General features: G+C 37.5%; 1 protein-coding gene across 1 annotated transcript in view; it reads right to left on the bottom strand.

The window, feature by feature from the left end:
- Positions 1-837: 837 nt before the first annotated feature.
- IMPAD1 (inositol monophosphatase domain containing 1) overlaps positions 838-19,152 on the bottom strand; it is a 28,316-nt gene continuing 10,001 nt past the window's right edge. The window contains exons 2-5 of the mRNA XM_003793676.2: positions 17,538-17,700; positions 15,515-15,610; positions 3,614-3,775; positions 838-2,199 (exon numbers count right to left, since the gene is read on the bottom strand). Of these exons, the coding sequence (XP_003793724.1) occupies positions 1,928-2,199; positions 3,614-3,775; positions 15,515-15,610; positions 17,538-17,700 (693 nt within the window). The 3' untranslated portion in view covers positions 838-1,927. The remainder of the gene's footprint in view (positions 2,200-3,613; positions 3,776-15,514; positions 15,611-17,537; positions 17,701-19,152) is intronic.

Genomic DNA, 19,152 nt, shown 5'->3' with positions numbered 1-19,152 from the left:
GTTTTGTTTCCACAAAAGCATAAAATTTCCATATAATACTGAAAAAATTCAATGAAATCCCATTTTCTATTTTCTCATTCCATTTCTCTAACTCTGACACAGGACTCTGGCTACAGCACTTGTCTTTGCCATCTCTCCTGGGGAATAAGAGATTTCCTCAACTTACTGCAAGCAAAGTAAAAAAGATGAGGTTTCTCATACTATTTTCAAAATTCTCAAGGCCTGTTTAAATATCGAGTGTTCCAACTACCAAAACTCTGAATACAGTTTCACTGAACAAGAGGCCTATGTAACAAGGCCCAGTACTTCACCAAGTTTCTGACCAGTTCCTACAGATCAACTGAAAACTTCCGTATCATAACTAAATTCAGTTTACTAATGATGAATTAAAGGGCTTTGGACAATGTAACATACAAACCTAAAGTATGCACATTCTACCAGCCTAGAATGTACATTCTTTGGTGAGTTTTACCTCTAAGACAGGAAAATGAATGGAGATGGAAGGAGTAGGGAGAGAGAGGGAGAAGGAAGACCATGAGAAACCTCTTCAGTGTGCTATGGAATACAAGGGCACTGAAGTCACATGAAATAATGTGATTGTTTATATGAAGTTTACCACTACTGCACGGAGAGAAACCACACATCCTAACAAAGATGGTTCACAAAACATGGCTCTAGTTTGATGACATAATGAATACGTCACAATCTTTTTTCCAACTAGATTCTGCAGACTGAATAGGAAAAAATTTCATCAAAGAGTTAACTTTAACCTTCATTATTTTAATCTGAAGGAAAATTATAGAGTATCTCAAAAGTTACTACTTTAATAGTTTGCTAAGGTCAGACATATTTATTAATAGTAAAAGCAATCAGGGCAAAAGCAACGGGACTCGTTCCTGATAATGAGAAACTGCTATACACAAACCTGGGACATTAAAAAAAAAATTACCAAAACAAAGTTTTGGAAAATAATAAAAGCTTGTTCAATTCATGTAATTTCAAGTAACTTTCAATTATAATAGAATCATTTATATTCTTTGAGGGCTTTATATCATATTTTATCCCCCAAAAGAAAATGTATCAGAAATCATACATGCTAATCTGAAACCTTAAACCAAACTTTACAAGTTAAAGTTTGGTTTATTGGTCAGAGGAGAAAGGACAGAACCATTCTTCTTCCATATGGAAAACGAAAAACAACAACAGGATGGCAGAAATGCTAAACTCATGGGCACACACACACGCTCTTTATAAGAACAAAATACACACACATACACAGACACACGGAGAAATTATGATTACAATGAAAACTCGTCATATGCTTATATTTTCCACTAGCTGGTGAACCTGTATTAAATTTTCAAAGAAAACATCAATTTAAGCCTTTTCTATTTTAATCCATAGACTATTCAGTAACATAAATACAACATGTGTTGCATATTAATAAATGTGTGACTTCTTGTGCTTTCTATCCAACTTAAAGGCAAAAATTCCCAATTACTTAATTTTCAATGAGATATAACTATAAAGTTGTATTAAATATTTACACAAAATCAATCTTTCCTTCAGTCCAATTCTATATGAAAGCATTAACAAATAGTGAAAATTCATGATGTTGTGTGAAAATGGTGACTCCTAACAGTGTAGATGTGGCCGTAGATTTTAATTCACAAATGTATATGCGCCTTGTGTATGACAACTGTACGAAAATAGTCTCAAAAATAAAGACAATACTCAAGACACGAAGCAACCCATTTCCCAGATCTTGCATCCTATTACAGGGAAAATAAGTCTCTGATGCTTCATAAATACTTTAAAAAGTTTGGGATGGTGTTAACCATGCAGTCCCACCAATCCTTTGAAGCTTCCAGCACTTCAGCCTAACCATTTCAGCTCTCGAAGAACGGCACCCTGTGATCAGGCACGCTTACTTATGACCTATCTTTTCTAGATCTGGGAGTTTTCTGACCAAAGCCTGGTGGTTCATTCTGATGCTAGCGAGGAGTCCTCCTTCAATGCCATCTGAACCTGTATAACTGATTTCTTCACCACTCAGGGTAGTCATATGCCCCCCAAGGGCTTTTAAGATGGCATTGCCAGCACATATATCCCACTTCTTGATGTATGTCACATGGATATACAGGTCAGCTTTTTCTTGACTCTTATCAGGCACATCCAAGAGTGCTAAGACTTTGTAACCTAAAAGATAAACACAGAAGTTAGGTTGTTCAGAAGATTAAAGCCGCATACTTTTTGATTAAGTATATTGTTAAAAATAACAAGAAAGGGTGTGCAAGAGCTTGCTGTGCTATCTTTCCAACTGCTCCTAAGGCTAAAGTTATTTCAAATTTTAAAAAGTTAAAGTAATAGTATAAGCACTGAACTCAACATAACAAAAATACACTGCAAAATAAGCTCGTCTCAAGTGTAACTAGTACATGCCTATAAGTTTTTAAATACAAATCTACTTTGTAGTTGCTTCGTATGGAACAACAAATTCAGTGTTGCTGTTTTTCGCAGAATGACAAATAATACCTACACATTTCATTTAAACATCTAGGCAGACTTGATTTGAAAGATGAGAACAAAAAATTTAACACTACCACCCCAAGTCCTTTTGTGTAACGAGACAAAATTTTAAAAACAAAATAAAATAACTGCAGAAGAAACTTGGCCTAGAATCTAGTTTATCTCATCCCTGAGTGTTCTGGATATTACCTTTCCTAACCAACCTAACATACAGCCTATGAAATAATAAAAGTGTATTCCGGAAGGCTGGTGTATGGAATCAGCAGATTAAAACTATTAGTCTTAAAAGTTAAAAAACTGTTAATGTCTCTGTTTACGACTGTGCCAAAAAATGTTTTCCAACATAACTGTTTTCTGACCCGTAACTTGTTATTTACCTAAATTGAAACACTTCTGATGTATTAAACAGCATTTATGTGGAAAATCATCAAATAGCCCCATGGGCCAAATTCCAGTCATGGCCTCTGTTTATATGGCTCTCAAGATAAAAACTTTTAAAAAATATTTTTAAAGGTAATTTTAAAAAATCAAAAAATACAATAGTATACAATAGAGACTGTACATGGCTTACAAGGCCTGAAGTACTGTCTCTTTCAGAAAAACTGGGCTGACTTCTCATCTATAATTAGGAAATACAGCAGTGCAGATTACAAGTAAGCTGGGGGACACTACTCTCCTGCTCATCCTAGGCATGCAAATTAAAGACTTCGGGGGTGTTAAAAGTGATCTGGGGATTAATCATCCCCATAATACCTATGATGTCATACAAAACATCCATCTTAAGTGCTTGGTCTTCCTGTCTCTGATATTCCCACAGGTAAACTAATAGAACAATTACTCTGGAAACAGACTGTATATAGTACAAGCACTGACAGTATCACTGATGAAAAAATCCTTCTGTAATAATCAAGGATTACTACAATTGTTTCTTTCTGAAAAGAAAGGCCAGTGTGACTGAAATCCCCCCGAGGAGGAGCCCGCGCCTGTCTGAGAGTGCCTGTTCTCTCTCACTGTGTTCTGTGTACAAGACACAGTCTTAACCATGTCAGAACGCTCTCCGGAATCAAAGGGAAGAGGAACGTACCAGCACCACCAGCGGGGATGATCGTAGTCTGGTTTCCAAAAGTCTGAAGAGCAACCTGTTTAACCATCCCTGAATGGGAACGAGACACAACGATCTTTGGGGTCTTGTCATTGTAGGAAGAACGGGCTTTCACGTTTGAACCACCATCCACCATGGCCCAAGCTGAAAAGCAAGGACAATATCCTTTAATATTATTAAAGCTTTAAAACTAAAAGTTACACTATTTGAAACCCAAAGTACCAAATGATTGATAAAATATTCTCTCCTACAGATTTATATATATTTTTTCTAAAACAGAAAATGTTATCTTTTTAGCTGAGTACAAAAGTAATATTTTATTTACATTAAAATAGACATGTATTAAGACAAACTTTAAAAAGGCCATATAACTCTGCCCAGCCACAGATAATGGCTTTTAAATATTTGGCTCAAGAACACCCATGCTCCAGAGCTGCCCGTGGGGTCCTTACTGAGTCTCCTGGGACTGCTTTGTAATTCAACTTCTCTCTGCATCTATCTAGCTTCCTTCCCTCCCTTCCACAGATTTAATCCCAAGAGCACTCCTTAATTAATACACATCCTGAAGCTGTGGAACCCAACCTGTAACATAAGCACAAGTAACTTCCCTCGCTAATTCAAATTTTAAAATTCATTTTTCTCCTATATTACCTCTACTTCTTATATGTATATCCACGATTTGAATTATTTGCATATTAGCTCAATCTTCTAGGTAACTTTATAAACAAAAAATAGAAGAGATAAATTACATAAATGAGGTTTACATTTCAGCTTTATCAGAGTGCATAAAAAGAAACTGTCCTAGATTTCGAAATAGAATGAAACTTTTTAAAGGGAAGGGGATATCAGTAATAGCTTCAGATATTCTCAGTTTGAAAGTTTTCTTCACTGACTGTCAAACTATATAAGAAAACAACTACTCAGACATATCCCAAGTAGGCTGTTAGCAATCATTCACTACAGGAGGAAATACAGTCCACACTGGCTGGCAATGAAAGCAGCTTCATTGCCAGTTTATTTCTGGCTACAGAAAAAAATAAAAAAGCTTTGTAGAATCTGGGTCTCTGAGTTCCCCAAAGATGATGGCAGTCTCCTGGACTTTTTTCAGACCTCCTGGTAAAAACCACACACAGCAATGAGGAGAGCAAACACAAACACTCATGATCTGTTCCCACAGAGTAAGCAGGAGACAAACAAGACCTCAACATAAATCTACAAGTAAGCAAAGCGTCAACAGTGAGGATCAGCACCACCAGAACTGGGGGATTATGGCAGGAGCTTCGCAGAGCTGCCAAGATGCCAGAGAACTCTCAGAGCTTCAGGCCCTCCCAAGAAGAAAAGGGGAGACACAGAATGCAAGATTAAAACATTTCAGGCTACCTGAAAATTTCCACAATGCAGAGGAAAATGAAAAACTAATATTCCAACATAACTAAAAATAAATAAGTCAGAAAATGTGAAAGGAATGACATGAAACAAAAAAGTAACAGCTCAGAAAAGACAAACAACAGGAAGGTGTGAGATGGGAACTCACATAACACAAGTAAGAAATTAGGGAGGAAAATGGACAAAATCACTGCAGATTTAGTACTGAAAGGATTATGTAGATTTGTTCAAAAGTATAGCAAATGGTGAGAAAAGTAAGACAAAGTGAAACTAATAGTTAAGAGAGTCCAGAGAGAAAGGGACAGCTATGGAAATGAGTGGGAAAAAAGTCAATATACCTATGTAAGGAATTCCTAAAACAGAAAAATTAATGGGATAGAACTAATCTTTAAAATTATGATTCAACGAAATTTTCCTGAAATAAAAGAGGACCTAAATGTCTACACTGAAAGACATACCGAGTACTTGGGTAATGGACCCAGAATGCTAACTCTGAGATACACACTAGCTATATTTTTAGACATTAAAGATAAAGTTTGGTGGGCTGAACAGTGTCCTACCAAACTTCATGTCCACACAGAACCTTCAGAATGTTACGTCATTTGGAAAGAGAATCTTTGCAGCTGTAATTAGTTGAGGTCATTATAGAGTAGGGTGGGTCCTAAGTCTAAGGCTAGGTGTCCTTGTGAGAGAAGGAAAAGAGAAAGAGAGGAGACAGCTGTGTGAAGACAGAGTAGGAGACGGAAGTGACACAGCTACCACTAAGGAGTAACAAGAACGTCTGGAGTCATCAGAATCTGGAAGAGGGAAGGGAGGGAGGAATCTTCCCCTAAGCCTGCAGAGAGGGTGTGGTCCTGTGGTCTCTTGATATTAGACTTACGACCTCCAGAATTCAGGAGAGCAGTCTGGGATAATTTGTTATGGCAGCTCTACGAAACTAATGGAAAGTGAACTAAAGCTGCAGAACCAACCAAGTAGTGTTTCAAGTACCAAGGCCACAAAAAAAGGTTTTAACATGTACTCACGCAATACCACACCCATGAGGTAGCTCTTCTGACGTTATCTATTAGATCAGTGGTTCTCAACCTTCCTAATGCTGTGACCCTTTAATACAGTTCCTCACGTTGTGGTGAAATTAACACTACTTCATGAAGTAGCAATGAAAATAATTTTATGGTTGGGGGTAACCACAATATGAGGAACTGTATTAAAGGGTCGTGGCATTAGGAAGGTTGAGAACCACTGTATTAGAGGGTTTTATTCAACCAAGGGATGACTAAGGAACCCTTAGCAAAAGCACTCTTGGTTAGCAGTGAATAAATTTAACTGGAAACCACAGATGGGAATAAAGTGGAAGGATCAAGATATATACATGTTGCCTCACTGTTGATTGTTGATATTCAGAGGAAATCATTTAGATTTGATGAGCTGAATAATAGTGTTGAAAGATAAATATCAAAACAAGACGCATGTAACAAAATGAGATGGAGGCCAAGAAATCAGCTAAGATATGTAAATAAAATTGTTGCTTAGAGCAGTGAACCAAAAGATCTAAAGAAAAGAATTACATAATGGTACATAGAGAAAAAAGGATATATAAAAGTCTTAGTAAAAGTGAGCAACAAAAAAATTTAACTTCAGAGTAGTAACTGTAGTTTTGTTTGTGTAAGAAGAAAATCAGCCTCAGCAGCCCTGCACCCGCAACTCCTTTACGGAAGAGAAAGCAAAAGCCTCAGGCCCCTGTGAAGAACTGGCCAAAGATCATTCATAATTTTCTTGCCAATTTCCCATTAGCAAAAACATGCAATTTTTTTTTAATTTAAGAAAATACAAATTACACCTATATCTAGCACCAAAACTAAAGCCTACTTTATTCCACACTAATAACTAATTTCAAGTTAACCTTACAGGTAACAGAACTGGAGGTGAGACAGATTCAGACATTCTTCCACCTATCCAGGGACATCTTCTTTCACTCTCCTATTCTAGGTAAGATGTAGACTTCCTGGGCCTCACAAGCATCTAACTACCTCTGATCACTCCCCCACTCCCTCCTTCTCCCTTCTCTCTAGTGCCTTTTAAATGCTGAAGTTTCCACCCTCCTCTTTGGAAAGACACAGTTTGTCTGTGGTTCTCTTTTCCCCCTGGATGTGTTCTCAAAAATCTTGGCTTAATAAACCTTCATTGCTTGATACTTTTGTCTCAGCCATTTATTTGGGTTGATATCTGAATCACACTGAACATATAAAATCCATGAGATCATTAATGCTATTTTTAAAAGAAAAAGTCTGTTCTATTCCTACTATAGGTGGTTTATATCTAACTCCTTATTCTGAAAATGGTAAATAAAAGAATTAAACATTTATCCTGCCATTCTAGAAGAAAATTTATTTCAGGATAAACAACTCCAGCTAACAGAGAAAAGTTATCCATAGAAAAATTCATGCTAATAAATGTAAAAACATAACATAATTATAAGATCTGATTTTACAGTATCTTTAATAGATGTAAAAATATTATTTGAAAGGTTAATGGACACTGGATCTCAAATGATATCTCTCAATGACATCTATATCCAAATTACCATCCAAAGAATGGTACTTTGAATTACCATCCAAATTTCTGGCACAAAGTAAATCAAAATCATTTTATAATGAGGGATCTGGTCATGAGCATCTGAGCATCATTAATGGTGAGACAAAGATACTGCTGTATGCCATGTAATATGTAGTCGTGGGAAACACGGGAATACCTATGATGTGTTCTTAACAAAAACGTTTAACCTCATTCCAATCACGTCTTCAGATCTAATGTGTACTTTATAAGAAAAAGAGGATATAAAAATAAGTTAAGTGACACCTGAGGAAACAATCCGACAAATCCAAAAGGCAGAACACTCTACAGAAGAAACAAGTGAATGTCATGGGAGGACAAAGGGCCGGGAGGTTGCTCTACACTAAGAGACCTTAACAATAACAACCTATCACCCCCCAAAATGCTTGTCACTTGAGTGCATCTCAGTTTGAGAAATATGAATAATAGATGCCACATTATTACATTAATAGCATTATTCTCATGTACCAAAATGGCTCTATTTTTTAGAGATTTGTACTAAAGTATAGGGGCAAAATGTTATTATCCATGCAACTTTTTAAAAAATATACAGACCAAAAAAAAAAAGCAAATACATGAAAATGTTATCAAATTTTAAATCTTAATGAAATAATGAGTAATCATTATATTTTTATTTGAATTTATTTATAATAAAAGTAAAAAAAGAAATGAGGAAACAAAAAAAACTCCTCAAATTATTTTTATAAATGTTCAAAAAACATGGTTTTACTAAGAAGTGAATTTACAATATTGTAACTCTAGAGGTCAGTATTTTGTAAGAGAATAAAGTAGTATACCTCAGTAGATTCTACCAGAAAAATTTTAGATAAGAATTACTAACTTAATATTTTAAAAATTGTATTTGCTACAGTCAATCATTAATACTTAGGTGAACACAATTTTTTAAGTGCTTAAAAAAATACAGTAGGTGCTTAAATAAGTATAAATGATTGATAATGATAAAATATTAAAATAGTAGCTATAAAATATTTTTATTTTACCTGTAAGAAATGCTAAAAAGCCCAGTAGTAAATAAAAAATGGTTGGTACTTTCCTTCACAGAATCCAGACATTATAACTTATTATTAATAGCTATAAATTTCCACTGGGTAAATGTGAAGTTGATCCTTGAACAACTTGGATTTGAAATGTGTGGGTCCACGTATACCAAAACTTTTTTCAATAAATATATTTAAAACATTGTTTTGAGATTTGCTACAATTCCAAAAACTTATGGATAAATCACATAGCGTAGAAATAGTAAACATGTTTTTTAAAACTTTTTAAAGAGTGCATAAAATATATGTAATGCTAGTCTATTTTATCATTTTCTACAAAAAAAAATACACCTCTTATAAAAAGTTAAAAACATATTATAATTTATGTACACAAGCACTTAAAGAGCACACACAGCCCCTCTAGGAAGTCTAGAGAAAGGTAACCAAATATGCAGAGACGTTATTAAATCAGTAGTACATACTGTATTACCTTCATAACTGTGTAGCCATTTGTTGCTACTGTGGTGAGCTCAAGTTGCCAGCTAGTCATCTCCATGTAAGCAGTTTATTTTTTCAGAAAAATTACTTATCACAGCACACAGTGAGCTCTTGTGGTTCTCACATATTTTTCATTGCGTTTAGAGTGATACCATAAACCTTGAATAATACCATAGGACCCACTGAAGTGCCACTAGTGATGTAGAAGTGCTTCCAAGAAGCAGAGAAAAATCATGACCTCACACGAAAAAAGCTTTTTTTTTTTTTTTGGAGACAGAATCTCACTTTGTTGCCCCTGGTAGAGTGCCGCTGTGGGTAGAGTGCCCTGGCATCACAGCTCCTGGCAACCTCAACTCTGGGGCTCATGTGGTTCTCTTGCCTCAGCTTCCTTATAGCTGAGCACTATAAATGCCCACCACACCCTCCTGCTATTTTTAGAGACAGGATCTTGCTCTTGCTCAGGCAGGTCTTGAACTCCTGAGCTGAAGCAATCCACCCGCCTCGACCTCCCAGAGTGCTAGGATCACAGGCGTGAGCCCTGAGCCTGGCCCAAGAAACTGCTTGAGATGTACCACAGAGTGTGGTCTGCAGCCGTAGTTGTCGACCACTTCAAGATAAATAAATCCAGTGTAAGGACTACTAGATTATAAAAAAGAAAGGAAATTTGTGAAGCCATAGCTGCAGCTGTACCAGCAGGTATAAAAACCTTGCCCTTTCTGTGAAATCCTTTTTAACCTGTATGGAAACACGGCTTTGTGTGGGTGCAGGACTGCTGTAAGAAAGGCATACTACGGACTCTTAATATGATTCAAGAAAAAGGAGAGATAACTCAGAGAAAAAGGTGATGAATTTAAAGCTGAAATATTTAATGACAGCAAAGGATAGTCTGAAAATTTTAGAAACAAGTTTGGCTTTAAAAATGTCAAAGTAACAGGAGAAGCAGCTGCTGCTGCTCAAGAGGCAGCAGAACATCTCCCAGATATCATTAAAAACCCAAAAAACTACTGAGGAGAAAGTGTATCGGCCTGGACTGGCTTTTAATGAAGAAGAAAAGTGTCCTTTCTGGACAAATAAAGCCAAAAAAGACATTAATAAGAGAAGTGAGCACCAGGATTTAAGGCAGAAAGACATAAGAGGTTAACCCTCCTGTTTTGTGCAAATGCAGGCGGGTTTATGATCAGGATGGCCCTAACGCAGGCTCTGGCTGTACTCAGAAGGAGGGGCCTATAAGAACCCTTTCTCTCCTTGTCCAACTAATCCAGCCAATCAATGGACTGGTTCCATCCATCAATGCTCTGTCCCTGAAGTAAGGAAGTACTTTGCTGCTGAGGGAATTCTTCTAAAGTTCTTTTGATATTAGATAACGCACCTACCCATCCAGAACCCCATGAATTCAACTCCGCAAAGGTGTTGAGTGGTCTACTTGCCCCTGACACTATGTCTCCGTTTCAGCCTCTAGATCAAGGAGTCATCAGGACTGTTAAGGCCCATCACATATGGACCTATGGAAAGGACTGTCACTGTGGTTTTGAATCCTGACAGAGAGAACATCGTGAAGTCTAGAAGGATTACACCATGGAAGATGCCATTGCTATTATAGAAAAATCTGTGAAAGCCATCGAGCAAGAAACAACAGATTCCTGCTGGAGAAAACCACGTCTAGATGCTGTGCCTGACGTGACAGGATTCACAACAGAGCCAGATAAGGAATCAGGAAAGAGACTGTAAATATGGCAAAAAGGCAGTAAGTGAAGGGCTGTAAGACGTGGATCTCAGAGAAATTCAGGTGCTTACAGACACCACACCACAGTGATTAGCAGAAGACCTGCTGATGGAGATGAGCTTCTGAACCAGTTCCAGACAAGGAGAAGACTTAGAAGAAGCAGTCCCAGAGAACACACTGACCTCAGACAATTTGGGAGAAATGTTCTAATTATTCAAAACTGCTTTTGATTTATTTTACAATATAGGCTCTTCTAAGATATAGGCACTTAAACTAAAATGAATGGTGGAAGAAAGATTGGTACCACACAGAAACATTCTTAGGGAAATGAAAAGGCAAAAATGCCAGACGGAAATTCCTCCTGCACCTCTTCCGGCTCTGCCCGCTCACAACAGCAAGGCCCACCTCTCCTCTTCTTCCTCCTCAGCTACACTCAACATGAAGGTAAGAATAAAGACCTTCATGATAATTCACTTCCACTTAATGAATCATAAATGTATTTTCTCTTCCTTATGATTTTCTTAGTAACATTTTCTTTTTCCAGCTTACTTTAAAACACAGTACACGTGACTGATAACATAGTAAATATGTTAACTGACCATGTTACTGGTAAGACTTCTGGTCAACAGTCGGCTATTCACAGTTAATTTTTAGAGTCAAACGTTTTATGTGGATTTTCAACTGTGCGAGGTCAGTGCCCCAAGCCCTACACTGTTAAAGAGTCAACTGTACCTGTACAGACTTACATATTTATGCATTACGTAATTAAAATACTATTCAAGTATCTCTTACTTGTAAGAATTCTAAATTAAACAAATCAATTCTAATTAAGTCTGATAAAGATTTTGATCAAACTTCTGCCAACAATAACATCTTGTTCTCAGTATTGTGAAGTACAGCTTAATTCTGGTAAACATATAACACCTGATAACTGGTGCTCTGCCAACATGAATATACAGGATGCATCTGAAAATAAAAGCCCAGAGGAAGACAAGGCAATAAAGAACTTTCAAAAAAGAACTAGAAACGAAAGGTCAACTCTAACACATCATTATAAACTTAACGAATGTTTTATAGAATATCTACTGACCAGAAAGCACCTTTATGTCCGACTGCACTGAGCAAGTTAGGGCAGTGTGGAAGAAGGGGGTGTTTTAATACTGACTTACAACGCCATTGTTGGAAACAACTATTCTAAGTTATAGACCTTTGGTTTATTTGTGTTAAGGTAGGTAAGCCTATAAGACAGGTGGAAAACATGTACATATTCTTATTAAATAAAGGCTTTTTAAAAAGGGCATTTTACTATTCCTATTCTTCTCCATTTTATGAATAGATGTGGAAATCAAGGCCAAAAGAAAATGGATCTATTTGCCTATCTGATATCAACTTCCTCTTCTTTGGAGTAGGAGGCTCTATTTCCAACTAGGGATTCAAGTGATATTTAGCCAATGAGATGAAGCAGAGATGTAACAGATAAAGCTTTAATTTATTTTTTCCTAAGACAAAGAATGTCTGGGACAGACCCTTTTCCTCTTCTGTCCCCTTTCTCTATGCTGAGAATTGAGCTCCATGGAAATGACAGGACCCCCTCTTTGTGATCATGTGAACAAAAAGCCACCTTCTAAGGTGTCAGGTCCTTACAAATATCAGGAAGCCACAGCCTCACCCTAACACTCAGCCCTCTTTGTTAATGGTTTACTTCCTAATCCACTGTAATCAAGTTTACCATATGTATAGCTAACTGCAATCCTAGCTGACATAGAGAGGTAATGAGAGTCAAGGTCAGAAGAAAGACTTCAGCTCTGTACTTAATGTTTATACACTTTTTTATTATTTAAAGGAAAGCTACTGTAATTCTTGTTTTACATTCCTCCCAGAGTTCTTTGAGGCTGAAAAAAATTCATGTCAACATACTTCAAAAACTGTAAAAATACTAAATAACTGCAAGAAACTAATAAAGAGGGGTTAGTTCTTGCAGTTACATTTTAAGCTGTATGGTTTTCGAGACGGGACCTACTGAGTGCATTTTCCCAACTACATACAAAAATAATAATAACAATGTCTTCCCTTGTTAGATAGTTACCAAAATGTTCAAATGAGCATTACTATACTTAAATGTTAGGAATCACGGAGGTAGTATTTTGAAAATGGTAGGATATACTGATTTACATAAAATCACTACTAATGATGATACTACCACTGATTTAGCTGGATGGCCTGGAGGAACATATTATGTTTCTGAGTCTCATTTTCTCCAGTGTGAAGTACTGGTTTAAGTAATTCTTCTCTCACAGGCTATTCTAAGTATAGTAATCCTGCTAAGTTGTACCCTACTATCCACTTTCCTCTACTTCCCTGAGCGACAGACTTCCCAAACTTTAGTCTGAATGGCAACTGAAAATAAAGACCTTAATTCTCATCTTCCCTAGTGACTGGGTCCTAGCTATGCCTGCATGAATGGGATGTGAGCTAAAGTGATGCATGTAACTCACAGGTCAAATCCTCAGTGGGAAACGACCTTCATCTCTTGCTTTTTACCCTCTCAACTGGTGGAATCTGGATGTCGTGAGCTGTTCTCAGTCAGGCAGAGGAGGGCAGAGCAAAGCAGTAAGAGAGAGGCCTCATGCCTGGCACCAGGGAACGACAATAACAGCTCCAGATTGCTTTAAATACCGTCTGTTATAGACAATAAACTATTTCATTAAACTTCCTATGTTTGGTAAGCTGTCTCCTAACTAAGTTAGTAAAGATTAAAGAAAATATGTAAAAGTAACCCATAAACCATGAAGCAATTATACAACTAATCTCAAGGTACACTGCCACAGCAATGGCACAAGTCTTTTGTAGTTTATCAAACTGTCAACTTTAAAAGCTATCTGAATTATAAAAAGGAAATAAAAGGTGAAATAGTCCAAAGCAGACCTGACCTTGAAATGCAAAGCCAACTCTCAAATATATGTTTAGCCTATCTCAGGGCAGCTGGAGTTTGGTATCCACAGTTATTCAGCAAAGCAAATAAATAACTTGAGAGTAGGGCACCAGCCCCACATACCAGGGGTGGTGGGTTCAGGCCTGGCCCCAGACAAAACTACAAAAAAAAACCCCAAAAAACTTAAGAGTAATCAAAAAGTAACCTCATCTCTCAGTTTCTCTCTACACTCCTTTTGTGTAGTTTGGCCACACCCCTGAGACACAAAAAGGATGGCTGGAGTAAATGACAAGAGTTACATGGAAAGCCTGGTAGATTAGTTTCCTGGGGTTGCCATAAAAAATTACAGGTTAAGTATACTAACCAAAAAATACAAAACACAAAATGTTCCAAAATCTGAAAACTCTTTGAGCACTGACATGATATTACACATGGAAAATTCACACCTTAACTTAGGAGGAAATTGCAGTCAAAACACAGTTGACATTCTGCTGCATGTACAAAATTATTAAAAATACTGTATAAAATTACCTTTAGGCTATGTATATAAGGGATATAGAAAACCCAAATAAATTTTAGATTTAGATTTGGGTCCCAATCCCAAGATATCTCATTACATATGTTCAAATATTCCAGAATCCAAAAAGAAAAAAAAAAGTGAAATGTGAAATACTTCTTGCCTCAAGCATTTTGGATAAGGGACACTCAATCTTTACCATAAATCTGATGGCTTACAACAAAAGCAACTTCTTTTTCATAGTTCTAGAGTCTAAAAGTCTGAAATCAAAATGTTGGCAAGGCTGGTTTCTTCTGGAGGATCAGAGGGAAAATGAGTCTCATGCTTCCCTCCTAGCTTCTGGAGGCTGCTCAGCTTAGTAAAGGAATCCTTCCATCTCTGCCTACACCAGGGGTCCTCAAACTTTTTAAACAGGGGGCTAGTTCACTGTCCCTCAGACCATTGGAGGGCTGGACTGAGGGCCCCAGGACAAGTGGGCTGCTAAGCAGGACAGGCAGTGGCAGCAAAAACACCCCGCGGGCTGCATGTGGCCCACGGGTCTTAGTTGGAGGACACCTGGTCTACACTTCCTATCATCTCACCCCATGTGTGCTGTGTCTATGTCTTTTTTGTTTCTTACAAAAACACTCTCATTGGCTTAAGGGGCTACTCTAATCCAGTATGATCTCATCTCGGTACCTAACTATAACTTCATGGGCTGTTATGGGTTGAATCGTGCGGCCCAAAATGTACAGTGAAGTCCTAACTCTGAATCTAGCCTTATTTAGAAAAAGGGTCGTTGCACATGCACTTAATTCATCTGAAATCCTACTGGAGTCGGGTGAGCCTTCAAGCCGATGTGACTGTGTCCTTCTAAGAGATAGCCCAGAGAGGCCACACCGTGATGGGGGCAGAGACTGGGGTGATGCACTCGCAAGCCCGGAACACCATGGACTGCTGGCAATCTCTGAGCAGCCAAGAGAACTACATGAAAGGACCGTCCCTTCCAAGCTACAGACAGCACAGATATGCCAGTGCCTTGAGTTTGGCCTGCTAACCTTCAGAACTGTGAGAAACCACATTTCTGTTGTTTAAGATTCAGAGTTTGCAGGCTTTTGTTACAGCAGCCCTAGAAAACTAATAAAGGAGTAGACATGAATTTGGGGACATAATGGTAGGTACTATAGACAAATGGCTCAAAAGCATTAACTCCTAAAAGCTCTAGCACATTTCTTACCTGTATATTCAGAAAATGGCTTATGGATGACTCCTAGCACAGGTTTACCATTTACGGCCACACATACCATCGTAGTGACATACTTTCGAAGATCCTCTATGAGAAAAAAACAAAACAAAACACACAATTGTTGGCATAAATTCAGGATATGTTACTTTATTTCATGAAAAAGTTATATACATGAAATGTCTCTGCAAGACAATAATCCCCTCAAGCAAATGATTCTAAGGAAGAAGTTAAGAATTCAGATACTGGCTGGGCGCTGTGGCTCACATTTGTAATCCTAGCACTCTGGAAGGCTGAGATGGGTGGATCGCCTGAGCTCACAGGTTCAAGAATAGCGTGAGCAAGAGCAAGACCCCATCCTGGGCACTGTGGTGGGGCCTGTGGTCCCAACTATTTGGAAGGCTGAGGCAAGAGAATTGCTTGAGCCCAAGCTGTGAGCTATGACACCAGAGCACTTTACAGAGGGCGATGAAGTAAGACTCTGTCTCCAAAAAAAAAATTGTGGTTCTACAGGCAGATTACCTGGGTTATTCTCCCAGCCCACTATTTTATTAGCTTAATGTTTGGGGGCAAACTTCTTAAATTCAGTTTACTCATCTGTACAATACAAACAGTAATTAAGCACTCAGATTTAGATATAAATTAATTTTTAGTTTTAGAAAATTTAAAAATCAGGGCACCCGTAGCTCAGTGGTTAGGATGCAAGCCGCATGCTCCAGGGCTGGTGGGTTTGAACCTAGCCTGGGCCTGCTTAAAAAAAAAAAAAATAGGCATTGTGGTAGGCACCTGCAGTCCCAGCAACTAGGGAGGCTGAGGCAAGTGAATTGCTTAAGCCCAGGAGTTGGAGGTTGCTGTGAGCTGTGACACCACAGCATTCTACAGAGGGGAACAAAGTGAGACTCTGCCTCAATAAAATAAAAAAAGAAAAAGAAAATTTAAAAATTAAGTAGGCATTTAAAATAGTCCCGCACAGGGATGTGCTTACTAAATATTTATAAGATCAGGCCAATCTCAAGTTTAGGTAAAACTGTAAACACAGTTCTCAATATTCCATATTTCTATTACCTACTCCTACAAAGAACTGTTTTATAATTTTAGTTACTATTAGATATATACACCTAATATCTTCTCCTTCTTCTTCAAATAGCTACCTATTGATTGTCTATTATGGTTCACGTTCAATGCAAATGCTCTAGAATACAAAGATGAACAAGTAGAAGCCCTCACCTTCAGTGTACTTACCATGCAGCAGGACAAACAGATAAATAACTATAACATACTTACTAAGAAAAGAGACAAAAAAAAGAAATTAGGTATCTCTGGGTAAGAAACAGGGCCCGAGAGAAGATTCACAGATGTGAAATCTGAGCTAGAACTAGGTAAGAAGAGAATTGGGGGTAGTAATTCTGTTTTGCTATGTTTTTGCTTTCTGTGGACCTAGAATTTACTATTTTGAATTCCAAAGTTAAATGTACGTGCTATAAAACCTAAATTCCCAATATCCCAACTAATTATATTCTGACTAAATAAATTTCCTCAATTATATCTGTCCAACAGAAATCATTTTGCTGGTACTGTTAAAAAATGTTCCTTGGCTTGGCACCTATAGCTCAGAGGGTAGGGCGCCAGCCACATACGCCTGAGTTGGTGGGTTCGAACCCAATCTGGGCCTGCCAAACAACAATGGCAATTACAACAAAAAAACAGCTGGGCAAATAAAAAAATGTTCCTTTACTTAAGAATCAGTGACTCACTGTTTCTTAGTTTGCCCTTGTCATCTACCCAAAGTATTCCATAATATGGCAATTTGAGGCAAAAAGGAAAAAAAAAAAAGTTGTGAATCACTAATGCGAGTAATATTTCCTACAATGTGGCATTAATCCAGCTTTCTGTCTTAAAATCTAATTGTTAAAGTCACCTTGAATTACAAGATATCTACCTCCACATATCTATCACCTGCCTTTGTTTGAGTTCTTTAATGTGACAAGTGAAAGCGTGAGATCAATTATGAAGTCACCTGTGTATTCTTGTGTGGCATCTAGCGGGTCGATCCAGACAGTCACGCTTTCTGCTGGCACCTCTTTAGGGGCAGTTACCTCCTTCAGGATATCGTCAGGAATCCTACGATCCCACAAGATAACCTCCTGGTCAGCCGCATCCACATGTTCCTCAGTATTTATCTGCATGAAAAACAGCGGACAGTTAAAAAATAAGAAAAAAAACACTATTTAATAAAACACAAAAGAAAAGAGCATTTCAGACAAAATCACGTAAATTCCTATACCAAGGCTCCTTATTGAAAATACGAAAATATACTATAAAAGAAATTCCAGTGACTTTCCAATCTAATATTTAATTGGCTAAGACAGAGATCTCGAACAGAAAATTTAGAGAAACTAAGCATCAAAGAAGTAAGTTAAAGTTAATGAGATTTATGAAAAATAGAATCTCTAAAGAGTGACAATACTCTGAACACTGAACACAAGCACTTGGCGCCAGAGGCAACTAGAGTCGGACAGAGAAAAATGACAGTGGACTTCTACAACATTCCTTAAAAAAGGAGAAGGAAGAATGTCAGGAGATAAAACATTCAGAAAAATGGTCACCTCAATGACCAGAAGTAAAAGGAAAACTGGAAATGATAAAACAGCTAAGCTATAAGCTCTAGATAAAACAGAAATAAACAAAAGATCAGTCTTCACTATACACCAAAGATGTCAGAGAACAGAGAGGTAAAGTCAAATTTTCGACTTCTTATTTTACTACAGAACAAAATGAAAATATAAAATAAATTTGATTTACCACACCAATATGTATAAGGGTGTGGGGTAAGGACGGAATATACATGCGTGTGTGTGACCTTATATAGTTAAGTATTCTACTCATTCACGAAAACACTACAGATTTCTTTAAATTGTGGTTTCTTGGCACTACTGACAGTTGGGACAGTACGATTCTTTGTTATGGGCTGTCCTGTGTATTAGAGGGTATGTAATGGCATCCCTAGCTAGATGCCGGAAGCACCACCCCTCAGTTTTGACAATCAGAAATGTTTCCAGACATTTCCAAATATGTCTTTGCCCCATCCTGTGTGGAGAACTGCTGCTTTAAAAAGTAAGCTTCTTAATGCATACTTAAAATATACTCTGATTTGTAAAATGTTTTTAAAATAGCGTTTTAGAACTACACTTACTTTGTAAACTGATAAACAGCAATGGACCAATCTAAGACTTGACTGTACTTCAAGAATTAAGTTAATACAAACTGCCAACCTTAGTCAAATACTGTCCCATCACAAAACTTCCTCTATCAGGTGATAATATTCACACATGTAAGAAAAAAGTACTCAAAATGTGGATTTCAGCGAAGGCCTAAAACTCTAAGCAGAATAGGCTGCTGGGTCCTGTGCTTCTGCCAAGCTCCCTCCATGTTTATGCTGCACGTGGCACCAGGCCTAGACTCCATGCTCCCCTGCCAGGCAGGTCACAGCACCAACAATAACATGAGTAAAAAGTCACGAGCAAAGTAAAAACCCCACACTATCACAATCTCTGGAAGGTACCTGAAATGTCCCCAACTGTCACAGGGAAGGTTAAAAATAGTAATGGTCTCCAACAGTTAAAAAAAAAAAA

The sequence above is a fragment of the Otolemur garnettii genome, unplaced genomic scaffold (assembly GCF_000181295.1).
Source record: "Otolemur garnettii isolate 467f Iridium unplaced genomic scaffold, OtoGar3 scaffold00071, whole genome shotgun sequence".
Lineage (NCBI taxonomy): Eukaryota > Metazoa > Chordata > Mammalia > Primates > Galagidae > Otolemur > Otolemur garnettii.
This window is presented reverse-complemented; position numbering and strand designations above follow the sequence as displayed.